The sequence below is a fragment of the Theropithecus gelada genome, chromosome 8 (assembly GCF_003255815.1).
Source record: "Theropithecus gelada isolate Dixy chromosome 8, Tgel_1.0, whole genome shotgun sequence".
NCBI lineage: Eukaryota > Metazoa > Chordata > Mammalia > Primates > Cercopithecidae > Theropithecus > Theropithecus gelada.
In genome coordinates this window covers 16,106,315-16,121,419 of record NC_037676.1, presented here as the reverse complement: position 1 = coordinate 16,121,419, position 15,105 = coordinate 16,106,315, and the positions used below count along the sequence as shown (strand labels likewise).

The 15,105-nt window shown below is 41.7% G+C and overlaps 1 protein-coding gene across 3 annotated transcripts in view; it reads right to left on the bottom strand.

Moving 5' to 3' along the window:
• Positions 1-233: 233 nt before the first annotated feature.
• The window catches only part of SLC7A2 (solute carrier family 7 member 2), a 74,723-nt gene continuing 59,851 nt past the window's right edge, over positions 234-15,105 (bottom strand). For 2 of the 3 annotated variants that reach the window (XM_025394602.1, XM_025394605.1), the window contains exons 8-12: positions 13,531-13,633; positions 11,061-11,266; positions 9,482-9,648; positions 7,959-8,067; positions 234-5,752 (exon numbers count right to left, since the gene is read on the bottom strand). In XM_025394602.1, coding sequence (XP_025250387.1) covers positions 5,559-5,752; positions 7,959-8,067; positions 9,482-9,648; positions 11,061-11,266; positions 13,531-13,633 — 779 coding nt within the window. In that variant the 3' untranslated portion in view covers positions 234-5,558. The remainder of the gene's footprint in view (positions 5,753-7,958; positions 8,068-9,481; positions 9,649-11,060; positions 11,267-13,530; positions 13,634-15,105) is intronic. The other variant, XM_025394603.1, reaches the window with a different exon arrangement.

Genomic DNA, 15,105 nt, shown 5'->3' with positions numbered 1-15,105 from the left:
TCTCACAGGACTTGGCAGTCAGTCATACAGCAGGCCCTAGGCTGTCAGCTTAGTATTCTTCAATTGTTTCAATGTAGATTGCTTATATTTCTGAGCTTTAAAGATTTCCAAATAAATAAGGAGTTTAACTTAGGTCAGTATGAAATGTGTGCTTTTGGTATGGGTGACATCTGCATTCTATATTATTACATATTAAAATTTATTTTAAAAATACACTCACGTCAGAAAGCATATTTTACAGTGGTAAAGCAGCAGTTTTTATTTATTACAAATTCTAAAAAAGAATCCGACTTTATAAGTAAAAAGAACACTGATGATCACTTAAGACATTTAAATTTAAAATTACTATTAAAAAAACCCTTTACATTCACACAAGTCCAATGCCTTTGTTGGTTTTTACAGACATAGAATTTCTGTAGGGTTTTGGGCCCTATCAACAATTTTTAGTAAGTACTGCAATAACAGAATAAAGCAATAGAACAACGGGACACTCCTAGGGGACACCAAAGATAAAGGGCCCATTAATCAGGTGTAGGCCAGAGAAACCCAACCTGTTGGCAACCTGAGGCTCTTTCCCACCTGGGTCTTGGTGAGACACGTGGCATAGCAAGGCTGTCAGTGCATGTGCATAAATTATAGACCAGGTCCCACTAAGCTACTTCTGGAAACAGCCAGCCCTTCCATGAGTCACAGAGGTCCCTTGGTCCTTATTCATCTTGATATACTCATGGGACGTTTGGAATTAAGGAGCCCAAACTACCTTACTTGCATTTGAAGGCTTTCACTTCATATCCTACCCCATCAGTCTAAGAGCCCACCCAACAAGTGTAGCCACAGATAGAGAGATGCTCATGCTCTACAGGCTGCCTGACCCTGGAACCAGCCTGGGGCCCTGACGATGACCTCCACCGGGCTGTCAGTGGCTAGGGAAAGCTCTTTAAGACCCAGCGATCATGGCAGTGGCATCAGCCATGGTGAATCAAAGTTAAGTATAGTGCTCCCAGCAAACAGGGTTACCAATCGGGTTGAGCAATAACAAAATGCATTTGAAATCAGTAAGACTAAACTGTGTATATATAAACAATAATGAATATTAAAAACACCAACAACCGCAACAATAACAGATCAGGCTTCTCAAAATCCAGAAACCGGAAGGCTAAAGTGTTTAAATACAATCATGTAAGGAAAAAAAAAAATCTCCCCAAAACCATAAAGTCAAGCAACCTTATTTTCACATCTATATGACTAAAAACTGAAAATGACCTTTGCTGGCATTCCTTGCCACGCAAATATCCATACTTTCCCCCTTGATATTTAAGGACATGTGGGATAACTTTATAAAAAAGTAAAGTGTACAGAGAAGGCACTGTTTTGGCACTAGCAAAAAGGACAGTTAATTTTCACACGAATCACGTGAACTTTAATAACCCATAATACACATGCTAAACTCAATCCTTTAAAGCCCTGTGGAAACTGTATTTTTCGTGGTAAGTAACAGTTGCTTGAAGCGTACTAGGAGAAATCATGAGCCACATCACCGGAAGGGAGAGTCAGAATCTTGGCATGATTTCATCATGTGGTTTGTAATCTCAGAACACGCCCTGATTTAAGAGGAGGGAAAGCAAGGCTCAAGTGCTCCCTCTGTCATCATGGGTACTGGAGGCCGATGGCTTTTCCTTATGCTCCCTGCTAAGCATTTAAATAAATTTAGAAAATAGATAAAAATAGATTCTAATTAAAGTGTTTTAAATTTTTTTTTTTTTTTTTTTTTTGAGGCAGGGTCTCACTGTTGCCCAGGCTGGAGTGAAGTGGCGTAATCTCAGCTCAGCGCAGCCTCACTCTCCTGGGCTCAAGTGATCCTCCCACCTCAGCACCCCCAGTAGCTGGGACGACAGGTGTGCGCCACCACGCCCAGCTAATTTTTGTATTTTTTGTAGAGACGGGGTCTTGCTATGCTGCTCAGGCTGGTCTTAAACTCCTGGGCTCAAGCGATCAGCTTGCCTCGACCTCCCAGGGTCCTAGAATTATAGGAGTGAGCCACCATGCCTGGCCTTAAAAAACTACCTGTAAGCACTCAGGACTTAAAAAGTATTTTGACTAATATTTAAAATGTAAAAGTTTTAAAAAAATTTTTATTCATAGAAATTAAAAGAAGACAGTCTCTTATTTTTTAAAGGAGGATAATTCTGAAACTAATATTTTCTATCAACCATGGCTGGTAATGGTAAAGTTCTATATATTAATGTTACTTTTTCATATATATCTCTCTCAAATGACACTATGGCTTTAGTTCTCTCAATGTTTATCTCTGGGGAAAATGTGATTAAGATAATCGGTATTTTAGTATATATCAAAGGTTCTAACATAAGTTTTCCTCACAGTTTTTAATAGAGTTTGCATAGCTCTATTCTTAAATGTAGGACTGCCATTGCCCTCTGGTGGTAAGTCACAAATTATTCTTTTTTTTAAGAGTAAAAAATTGAGGTGCCATTAGAAGAAATTCTCACTGAAAATGCTGAGAATATATTTCTTAGGGTAGAAAAGTAATTGAAGCTGCTTTTACTTAATCATGAAAGAATTTGCATATGTATTTCTTCATTACTGGAGAACTTTATATAATTTTGATTGATTACTAGTCAAAACTCCACAAAACATTTAGGTAATTCTGAGACAGTAAAAACAAAAATGTAGTTGAAAACATTATGAATTCAAATGTAGAAACAGAAAGGTGCCAAACAGCTGGTGATACTGACTTGCTAATAAACACCTACCAGGACAGATCTGTCGGAAAAGGTGTGGCAGGAACAAGTAAACAGGAATCCCCAAATGCCCCCACCTCCTCTCCATTCCAGATTACAAAGCACCTGCTATAATGCACTAGAGCTGAGTGACTTCGTATTAGAAACATTATAAATACTTCTTAAAGAGTCTATCTATAGGAAATATACATATAAAATCATAGTATATTTTAAAATAGTTTAAAAACTAAAAATTAGGTATAAGCATATCTATCAACATCAAACATTAATTTTTCTCCACAGCAGTTGGGTTTGGTACCCACATAATGATATAGCCAAAGCCCACCATAAACCCAACTTACTGATACACTGACGTTTGAAATACACACACACAGATACCTATACACTCACATACATACGTAACTGTTAACATACAAACACACACATCCATTGAGTCTTCACAGAAAAAAAGGCACAGTGGCTGACAAAGCATTTTTTCATAGATATTTGTGTCTGCAAAGTGTTTCAATGTGGAAAAATAATTTTTCACCGAATTCCGCTTCAAATTGAGCACAGTGGGCCTAACAGTTTTAGCTGCCTATCACATTCTAAACAAGTTTCTTGATTGCATTACAGTAAAAGATTTGCGTGTTCATATATAACAATTGTTCACATTTCCTGCGTGAAGGGCCTACTCTAGATTGGGTATAGAATCAAACGTGTTTTCAGTGTACTGTGACAACAGCAAGCATTTCTGAGCATGCCTACAGTTCCTACCAAAATATCCGATCCTGTGCTTATCCAACTCCTTCTCTCCAGTAAAACATGCAGCTTGAGAGAAAATTCTGGGCTTCAGGTTTTACCATGTGCACCCTGGAAGTTGTGGAATGTCCGTAATGAGTTCTGTGTCACGGATGCTGTAACACTAGCAGCCAGAAACCCAGGCTTTCTACCTATTTGATGTTTAATCACAATAAACTCTTGGCTATACAAAACCACTGCAACTTGCTTTCTAATGGCAACAATAAAATAGCTGATTTTTTGGAAGACCCATGAGGAAAACAAATGTTTTCCTTGCCTTTGGATTATGTGGGCCAGCTAGCATGCTTGGTAATGTTCGCCACGGTGTCCCGGGAAATGTCACCCGGCCTCATCCAATTAACTGTTTAATGATTTGTACAAAAAATAGTTCATGAGAAGCAAAACACACTGCAAATAAATAGTCCGCTATTAGGGAAGCCTAAAAAGTAAAATATAACAATGAGAGAATCTTACACGGAAAAATTTATTTGCTCATTTACAAGGGTAACTGTGTTTATATAGCTTTAATTCAATTTGATTAATTTTTTTTAGTTTAGAGTTTTAAATAACCGTGTTTTTTTAACCAAAATATTTGATTCCCCAATCACTGATGGGTTATTATATTTAACATGGGAGCTTGTATTAACGGGCTTAGTGTGGTCATTTGAAAGCAAATGGAATAAAAAGTGCTAAACAATTTATGGAGTAGGGGGAGGAAAACATTCCTAAATGTTTCCAAAAGAAACATCAGAGGCAAATTGAATCCAAAGTCCTTAAATTAGGCCAGATGCCATTTAATACTGGAATAGGCATGTTCATATCACAACAGGGGGATTTTCTCTTCTTTCCCTTTGTCTTTCCCTCTTTGCATGATGCTGCTGTAGGCCCCTCATCTCTAGGAAAAGACAAAAGAAACAGAAACAAAGAAGCGAACTCTGTGCCTGACGAGGATAAGAAAATAACTAAACTGTGATTAAGGAAGTAATGGAAAAAGGATGAATCATTCCACGAGTTGTGTGGTCTGGGAGAGTCTGTTGGCTTATTTTAAGTGACTTTTTAGAAAGGGATGCTTGGGGTTTGCTTATTCAAGCATTGGTCTAACTCTCTGATCTTCAAACATATTCTCATTACAGCCACTCCATGAGCTTTCTGGCCATGGTGACCATCTTCACCTTTTAATTGCAAGGGTCCCAAGTAAGTCACAGTGCCTCTCTTAAGTCCCTGACTGGGGATATGTCATTCACATCAAGTGAAGACCTCATATTTTAGGACCACTGTTTGCAAAGGAGACAAACTTCAAAGGGAGGCCAGCTAGTGACATGGAATGCCACTCCTGGCCTGTGTAGTGCAGCAGAAGCAGACACCCTATTGGCTGAGGTTTGAGCAAACTGTCATACCTCACAGGGAAAAAAAAAAAAAACTGCATTAAACCCACTGTTGGCACTCACAACTTATAGAAAAGGCTCTTTCCTTATCCCCTCATCTTACCCCTAACCAGTGACAGACACCATGATGAGTAACTGCATTTCTGGTATCCCCTAAACTGACATTAATGAAGTCAAACAAGGTGAAGCTACTAGTATTTCCCCAACTGCAGGGGGCATAGACGAAACCTCTTTACATTCAGTGATTTACCTCTATTTCAGTATGTGCAGTATATGCCACCGATTAATGACGACACCGGAAAAATGTAACACAGTAATAGTAAAACACCAGCTAACTTTTAACACTCATGTTCCCAAGCATATACATAGATACATACATACACACAAACGTACACATACTCCCACTGTTTGGGGGCTGTTCATCACTGATGAATGAAACCTCCACTCAGAAGGTTTCCTCGGGCATGTAATTCACCATCTGAGGAGATGCTGTCCAGATGAGTAAGTATAAATTAGGGTGAACTATGTATGCAGCAAACTCATGATAAACTAGCATGCTGATGACATCCGGTCACGGTTTACTCAGCGTAGGATATGTATGCTAACACGATGACCAGCTCTGCTCCTGCAAGTGTTAGAATTCGCTTGTCTTTTCATGGAATATGAAAGGTAAACTAACATTTCTTGGGTGATGGTCATGTGCTTGAATGGCAGATTTTTCTTCTGTTGCTGCATGAATGTTGTCTGGATAAGCATCTTCATCATTTTCATCTCTCAGACGACCCTCCAGGCTGTGTCTAATGCCATAAGCAAAGTAAATCAGGAAGCCTGTTGGGGTAGGGAAAAAAAAATCAAGGTTTCAGGTATGTCAGAAAATGACTTTTAAGTTATAGAGGTGGAGAATTAAACGTAGAACTTCAGAGTTTTCCTCTTTTTTTTCTGTAGTACTTTAGAACAGTAGTCCCCAAACCCCAGGCCACAGACCACTATTGTTAGGAATCAGGCCACACAGCAGGAGGTGAGCGAGCAAAGTTTCATCTGTATTTACAGTCACTCCCCATTGCGAACATTACCACCTGAGCTCCCCCTCCTGTCAGAGCAGGGCAGCATTAGATTCTCATAGAAGGGACTGTGCATGTGAGTAATCTAGGTTGCGTGCTCTTTATGAGAATCTATCTAATGCCTGATGATCTGAGGTGGAACAGTTTCATCCCAAACCCACCCCCAACCCTGCCCATGGAAAAACTGTCTTCCACAAAACCTGTCCCTGGTGCCAAAAAGGTTGGGGACCGCTGCTTTAGAAGAATGAAATGCAAATACAACATACCCCACAGAAGGTGTCCTTGATCAATATTTTCCTGGTAGAATGTGCCTCTCTATTGTTAAGACTCAAACTTTATAGATTGTATTTTGCTCTCAACAAGTTTTTCAATGTTTATATGGAAAAATTTTAATTTATGTTTTTTTTTATTTCCTGATTTGCCTTTATTAAGAAGAATCAAATTAGAAGAAATGAGGCTGATTCCAGAATATTCCGGATATGTAAATCATGAAACGTCATTCACACTACAACTCATTGAATACATATTTGGGATTACTTGTTTTTTCTCCTAACTTTGCATTTAATTTTGTTTCTCGTTTTTATTTTTGTTTTTGAGACAGAGTCTCACTCTGTCGTCCAGGCTGGAGTGCAGTCGTGCAATCCTGGCTCCCTGCATCCTCCGCCTCCTGGGCTCAAGCGATTCTCCTGCCTCAGCCTCCTGAGCAGCCGGAACCACAGGTGCCTGTCATCACATCCAGTTAATCTCTGTATTTTCAGTAGAGACGGGGTTTCGCCATGTTGGCCAGGCTGTCCTCGAACTCCTGACCTCAGGTGATCCGCCCATCTCAGCCTCCCAAAGCGCTGGGATTACAGGTGTGAGCCACCGCATTTGGCCTTCACTTTGCATTTTAAAGGCGCAAATGAAACCAGTCCCAATAATTTCCTGAGTTCCCTAATTTAGTAATAATGAGAGTCTAACAATATGGATGTGATCCCTACAATTACCAGCCTAACTTCTGGTAGGGGTAAGTGGGTTTTCCATGCCCAGGCCTCACTCTATTGTAGCAGAGTGGATTCCTTCCATGTGGTTCTCAAAAGGAGCCACTGTGTCCCTGAGTCCTAAATCTCCTGGTGACAGGGAAATGCTAGGAGACTGTACAAGTTCACCCAGTAATTTTTTTTTTTTTTTTTTTTTAGATGGCAGCTCGCTCTGTTGCCCAGGCTGGAGTGCAGTGGTACAGTCTCGGCTCCCTGTGACCTCTGCCTGCCGGGTTCAATGTTTCTCCAGCCTCCAGAGTAGCTGGGATTACAGATGTGCGCCACCACATCCGACTAATTTTTGTATTTTTAGTAGAGACAAGGTTTCACCATATTGGCCAGGCTGGTTTCGAATTTATGCTCTTAAAAGTCAATACTGTAAACAAAATGATATGTGGAATAAAGTCTCAAATTATACCCTAAATACAAGTAATGAATTATCAGAGTCAAGGTCAGGTATTTTGGAAAGTACGCCCTGTATTAACTAAGGGGACACGGATATGCCTTACACGTGTCACTGTCACCAGGAGAATCCAAAGAACTGTCTGCAAAGCAACTGTTTATTAACAGCCACACTGTGTGGGGATCGGGAGGCAATGTTTTAAGTACCCTCCTAAGATCACTGCAGACATGTACGCATTTTGCAGTTTTAGTTCTATTTTAGAAAATTCGTTGTGAGTTTTCGGTTGATGTAAAATGACTTTTCCTGGGTTTCATTTTTTTCACCCATAAGTTGAAAGAAATAGAGCCGACGTGGTTCTACAGGGTTAGTGGGAGATACTGATTTAAAAAGGCATCTGAAAAACATCTGGAAAAGCACTCAGACATCCCTAAGCATCAGGAAAGAAAGAAATGGGGGGAAAAAAGCTTTTATTCCCAGGATGGGGGAGAGGGTGCATTTCTCTCATCACAGCACATAAAATAGGAAAGAGAACCCAACATTAAAAGACCTACCAATTGCCATCCAAATGCTGAATCTGATCCAAGTGTCTGCACTCAACTGGACCATCAAGTAAATGTTCACCAGGATGCTGAACGCTGGCAAAAATGGTAAGAATGGAACCTAAGGGGGAAAACAATCCTTTTGAACATACTCATATTTTGAAGCATATTTCAACAGTGCGGCAATTAATTCGGCATATATACTTTCGCACTACCTCAGTCACAGTTAAAACCACGCTTCTAGAGACCATAAAAGGAGAATCACATCTTAGAGTATTTACTAAAGCTCAAGGCAACAGGGGATTTGTAAGATTCAGTAACACCTGCACCGTCAAAACAATTTAGACACACACAGGGGATACCTCTGAAATGCGGGATACATATGGTTATCCCAGGTACAACCTTCCAGGAAGCCCTTTACAAGCCCAAGCCAGTATACTGTTAGCGCCAATGGGACAGGATAGTTTAACTCGCAGTGGAGGAGCTTATCTTCTTAATGTTTAATTTAGTTTTATTTTATTTTTAGAGACAGTGTCTCACTCTGTCACCCAAGCTAGAGTGCAGTGATACTATGACAGCTCACTGCAGCCACGAACTCCTGGGTTCAAGTGATCCTCCCACTTCAGCCTCCTGACTAGCTAGGACTACAGGAATGAGCCACTACACGCAGCTAATGTGTTTGTTTTGTAGAGATGGGGTCTCACTATGTTGCCCAGGTTGCACTTGAACTCCTGGCCTCAAGCAATCCCCCTGCCTTGGCCTTTCAAAGTGCTGGGATTACAGGTGTGAGACGCCACACCCGGCCCCAGAGGAAGGGCTTTTGGTGGGAACAAAGTCCTTAGGAGAGGGCAGTGAATTTCTAAAAATATTCACCCTACTTTTCTGATATTACAACTTCTTTTAACATGAAATTTGTTTACTATTATATATAATAATATTGTGATAGGAACATACCCAAGTTTTTGAAAAGGCAGTAAGAGGACCAATGTAGAAGGAATTCTGTACGAAAAGGAACATATCGAAGGATTCTGACACTCTCATTCACTGGCTAACCACATTAGGAGTTGCTGAGGCAGGCAGATCACCTGAGGTCAGGAGTTTGAGACCAGCCGGGCCAATGTGGCAAAACCCCATCGCCACAAAAACACAAAAATAAGCAGGGCAGGGTGGCTCACATGTAAAATCCCAGCACCTCTGGAGGCGGAGGTGGGTGGATTATTTGAGGTCAGGAGTTTGAGACCATCCTGGCTAACATGGTGAAATCCGGTCTCTACTAAAAATACAAACATTAGCTGAGTGTGGTGGCATGTGCCTGTAATTCCAGCTACTGGGGAGGCTGAGGCAGGAGAAGTGCTTGAACGCGGGAGGCAGAGGAGGCCGAGATCGCTCCACTGCACACCACCCTGGGCGACAGAGAGATTCCATCTCCAAAAAAAAAAAAAAGAAAAAAAAAGAAAAAAGAAAAAATACATCAAACTAATTATACAGAGAAAATGAACACAGTATTTTGGGTCTCTAATCCTCATTACACATACCATGAAGGCTACTTTCTGCTGATTCTGGGGCTGCCTCCAGATGGTGAGAATGATGGCAACATAGAGAACAAGAAACAGCGCGAGGAGAGCGAGGCTCCAGGCCTCCAGCCTGGTGATGGCGTGAACTCCGTAAGTGGTCAAGACACTCAGGCCCAACACGAGAAAAGCTGCAGGGGGGATGTGTAGATAACACAGTCAGCATACCGCGCTCCACCCAGATTGTTTGGTGCAATACAGTATGTTCTAATAAAACATTGAGTTCTGTACACAACTACTTGGCTAAATACAAAGAGTCTTCGCCTTGCTCTTTCTTCTTTTTCATGGAGAAGAGAGATGTCCAGTTGCATGGATTTAAGAACCATTGCTTATTTACTCATTACTTTCCCCTCCTTAGAAGCCAACCGCCCCTCTTGGTGTTACTGACTTGCATTATCTGCCCGCGTGCCATCTGTGTCCTCATTGGTTACTTTCAGATTAGGATGCTATCAGGGGTGGATATTTCCCTTTTTTCAAATGGGAAATGGCACATCTGGTTATTTTAAGCTGTTGCAAACATGGACTGTGATATGGGTTGGCTGTGTCCCCACCCAAATCTCATCTTGAATTGTAGCTCCCATAATTTCCATGTGTTGTGGGAGGGACCCGGTGCAAGATAATTGAACAGTATGTAGTTTCCCCCATGCTGTTCTCATGGCAGTGAGTAAGTCTCATGAGATCTGACGGTTTTATAAGGAGAAACCCCTTTTGCGTGGTTATCATTCTCTTGCCTGCTGCCGTGTAAGATGTGCCTTTCACCTTCCACCATGATTGTGAGGCCTCCCCAACCATGTGGAACTGTGAGTCCATTAAGCCTCTTTTTCTTTATAATTTACCCAGTCTCAGGTATGTCTTTATTAGCAGCATGAGAACAGACTAATACAGACTGTTAACGTACACAAATAATATATCATCTGCATCTTTTCTCCTTGTTTCGGAGAATGACATCACCACCCCATCTCTGACCATCAAGTCTGCTCTAGGGGCACCTCTTATTTGCTCTGAGAAGCCTGTGCTTTCCTACTTGCCACCGATCATCCTGTCCTGTAAAGCCCAGTGAGAGTACGGACCGCCTCTCTTGGCATCCCAGGTGCCCAGTGGAGTACCCGGCACACAGGCGACATTTTATAAATGTCACTGAAAACATGAATGATTATGTAACTGTGTGTTACATAAAACAAGGATGTCCTATATTATTGGACAATTCCATCAGGTTCCAGTCAGTCAAGTTACTGGCACGGGTACATAGCCTGATGCTTTCACCCAGAGGACATCCTAATCTCTAACGAATGTGCCAGTTTGTACTTCTGTCACTCTCGTCTTGAAGTATTCCTTCCTCTTTTGTTCAATTATCAAGATGCAATAAATATATACAGGTAATATAAAGATGATCTCGACAACTGGTGATGCTTTAGGTGAAAATTTCAGGGTGGTTGCTAATATATTCTAGGGCAATGTGAGGCTCTCTGTTCTCTTTCACATCACGCCAGCTCTACCCACACACATCTGGGTCTGTACAATGTGAGCAGAGAAGACGACTTACCCAGGAATCCCACCAGAAAGCTCACGAAAGAAGCTGACTGCTGTGTCGGCAGAAGGGAGGGGCAGAAGAGGGTCCGCACGCTGAAGCCCTGTCTCTGCAGCATGGTGACCTGGGACTCACTCTTCGAGGTTACCCTGGCAGATGATTCCAGACCATCTTTCTCGGGAGAAAATTTGGGCTGCTCGTAAGATAAGCCAGGCTGGTACCTATTCCCAAACAGACATCTATGTCTTTATTCTCAAACAGACATTTGGCCCAAGTGAAACCAGCACCTAAAGCCTTAAGGAAGACATCATACAGAGTGATAGTGTGTACAGTAAATCAACACTTATGACTCCAGTCCCAGAGCATGCTGAGTCAGGCCACAAACCTTTTCGAGAAAACATCTGCAGCAAAATACCCAAATTTCCCCCAGGAATTACCTAATCAGAGTCATATATTAGACGGCAAAAGAAAGTGAAACTGTAAAGTAAGGCAATCACAATAAAAGGATGATTATTCTGAAATTATCCATGTCCAAAGGAAATGTGGTTCATGAAAACAGCACAGAAACTCTGGGTAAATTTCAGCTATAAAATAATGCAGTCACCAGTTTGGCTTTCAAAGGCCTCATCACAATCTGTCTTTCTGGCCTCATCCTTCCCTACTGATTCTTCTAGCTAAACCAAGACAAGCTCATCTGACCAACCTGCCACGTCTACACCCATTGCATGCCATTGTCCTTTATTATTTTATCCTCCTCCTGTATAGCCTATATCAAGACATCAGCCTTGACATGGTTTGGCTGTGTCCCCACCCAAATCTCACCTTGAATTGTAGTTCCCACAATCTCCAGGTGCTGTGGGAGGGACCCAGTGGGAGGTAATTCAAAAATCATGGCAGTGGTTACTCTCATGCCGTTCTTGTGATAGCAAGTGAGTTCTCATGAGATCTGATGGTTTTTCATGTTTTGTTTTGTTATTTTTTTTTGAGACGGAGTTTCGCTCTTTTTTTTTTTTTTTTGAGACGGAGTCTCGCTCTGTCGCCCAGGCTGGAGTGCAGTGGCCGGATCTCAGCTCACTGCAAGCTCCGCCTCCCGGGTTTGCGCCATTCTCCTGCCTCAGGCTCCCGAGTAGCTGGGACTACAGGCGTCCGCCACGTCGCCCGGCTAGTTTTTTGTATTTTTAGTAGAGACGGGGTTTCACCATGTTAGCCAGCCAGGATGGTCTCAATCTCCTGACCTTGTGATCCGCCCGTCTCGGCCTCCCAAAGTGCTGGGATTACAGGCTTGAGCCACCGCGCCCGGCTTTTTTTTTTTTTTTTTTTGGGAGTTTCGCTCTTATTGCCCAGGCTGGAGTGCAGTGGTGTGATCTCAGCTCACTGCAACCTCTGCCTCCTGGGTTCAAGTGATTCTCCTGCCTCAACCTCCTGAGTAGCTAGGACAACAGGTGCCCACCACCACGCCCTAAGGGGCTTTTCCCCTTTTTGCTCAGCACTTCGCCTTCCTCCCATCATGTGAAGAAGGACATGTTTGCTTCCCCTTCCACCATGATTGTTAGTTTCCTGAGGCCTCTCCAGCCCTGCGGAACCATGAGTCAATTAAACTTCTTTCCTTTATAAATTACCCGGTCTTGGGTATGTCTTTACTAGCAGTGTGAGAATGGACTAATACAAGCCTACTTCTCCTCCTAGTGTCTGCCCCAGGCTTTTCAGTGTGGCCTCTTCTCCTTCTGGGCAGCCTTTACTTATATTTGAAAGTAACGTTTTCCCTCCATATAAAGAAATATGCTCACTGAGAAAAAATGCACAAAAGCATACAGGAGAAATTCAAAACCAGCCATAATACTACCAGCCAGTGTTAATCACTGTTAGCACTTTGGTACAATTTCACCCAGGCATATAATGGCTATACAGGCATATATGATTTCTCCATGTAAATTTATTATTTGAGACAGTTCAGACACTACATATACTGTAGTTTTATGTCCTCAAATGGATATATTTCTCCATAAAATTAAATACCATTTTATTTGCTGTAGAAGAGTTCAGTGAATAAATGTAGCCTCATTTATTTAACCATTCCTCTAGTGATATTCAGGTTAGTTTCATTTTTTCACTGTTGTAAATTACCTTTTCCAAAACCATCCTCTACATACATCTATGTGCGCCTCTGGTTAAATCTTTAGCACAAAAATTTTAACAACTGAATTAATGGAACAAAAAGCACAGCATTTTTAAGTGTCTTTAGACATTATGAGAAATTGCCTTTCACGTAGATTAGGCCAACCTATCACTCGACGTCAACTTGCATTTGATTCTTTGCTACAGACCTGATACACTTCTTCTACTTTTCATTACTATTTTGACAGATGTGACCTCTCACCTTGGTGAGACTGCCGGCTCCCAGGAAGCCAGGAGAGCAAGAGCTCATTTTCTCACTCCCAGAGTCCCCCATGCATGGTACACCCCGTAGAACCACCGGGTGACTCACCTGAGGATGAGAACACAGGCTGCCACCAAAGAGTAGGCCATGAGCGTGCCAATGGACATCATGTCCACAAGCGCCTTCAGGTCAAACAGAAAGGCCATCAAAGCTAGGGGGAGAAGAAAAGAATGGTGGAGTAAACGGCCCAGGAGGAAATTCCAGACAGTTACTGATGTTCAAGTCAGGGACAGCTGACTGCCACTTCGTTTTAGTCCCAATGATAAGTCAACCAGAGTGTAGAAAATATCTCTCTCACAGTTAATAAGATGTTCTTTAGGTCATATAAACTGCTGATAGGACTTCAAAAACCCTCAGCTCTCTAGCCACTACATGGCACATTCTACTTAGATTACATAAGAAATATTTGGCCTGACAAAGACTGAAAACATTACATGACAGAACACTGTCTTTGATGTTTCAGAAGAAAAATACTGCTAGGAAGCACTGGCTAGCTCCTTTTTTAAAACCACAAAAAACATTCACACAGAAGGAGCTTTCATTACAGATATTATATAACCACTTTAGTTTCCATACACATTGAGTTACATCATATACAACTCAATTTTTTTTTTTTTTTTTTTGAGACAGGGTCTCACTTTGTCACCCAGGCTGGAGTGCAGTGGTATGATCTTGGCTTACTGCAATCTCCACCTCCCTGGTCCAAGTGATCCTCATATCTCAGCCTCCTGAGTAGCTGGGACTACAGGTGTGTGCCACCACACCTGGATAATTTTCGTATTTTTCGTAGAGGCAGGGTTTCACCATGTTGGTCAGGCTGGTCTCGAACTGGCCTCAAATGATCCACTGGCCTCAGTCTCCCAAGACGCTGGGATTACAGGTGTGACAGTGACCCGCCTGACTGAAAATTATTTTAGTAATTCTGATAAAATAAAATAAAATAATTTTCAATTAAGTTATGTTTCTGAAACAGGCTAAATTCTACTACGATTAAAGCCATGCATTGCAGGTAGACTTACTAGATCTGAGCGATCAATTTCTGGTCCTGCATACCAAATTCCACAATATTAAGAGGCAAAACATACTGTAAACAGTTAAATAGTTTAACTTCCACTAAGCAACAGTTTTCTCCACTGAAACATCAAGATAGTGACAATATTAACTTGAATTTAGCACATAGTTTTCCCTGTTAGAGTAAGTAGATAACAACACACTCCATTTATATGATGTTTCAGATCCCTCTACAAGATTTAAATCTCTGTGATCTCATTTCACCTTCGAGTCAATGATCCTATGAGATGGGAAATCATTTAGGTTTAGGCATATAAAATGGCTGGATGTGACAATTTTTGACCCCAAACTCAGCAACTGTGAGTGGTTTTTCTAACAGGATTATTCCCATCTTAGAGACAGGCTAACTTAGCAAGGCCACGACTACCCGTCGGGGCAGAGTTTCCGTCATTCAACAGCCCCATGTTCCTTCTACAAGATCACACTGTTTCTTTTAACACACTGCATGCGTCACTTTGAAAATTCTTTGCTGGGCACAGAAGTTCACACCTGTAATCCCTGCACTTTGGGAGGCCGGGCCAGGCAGATCACTTGAGGTCAGGAGGTTGAGAC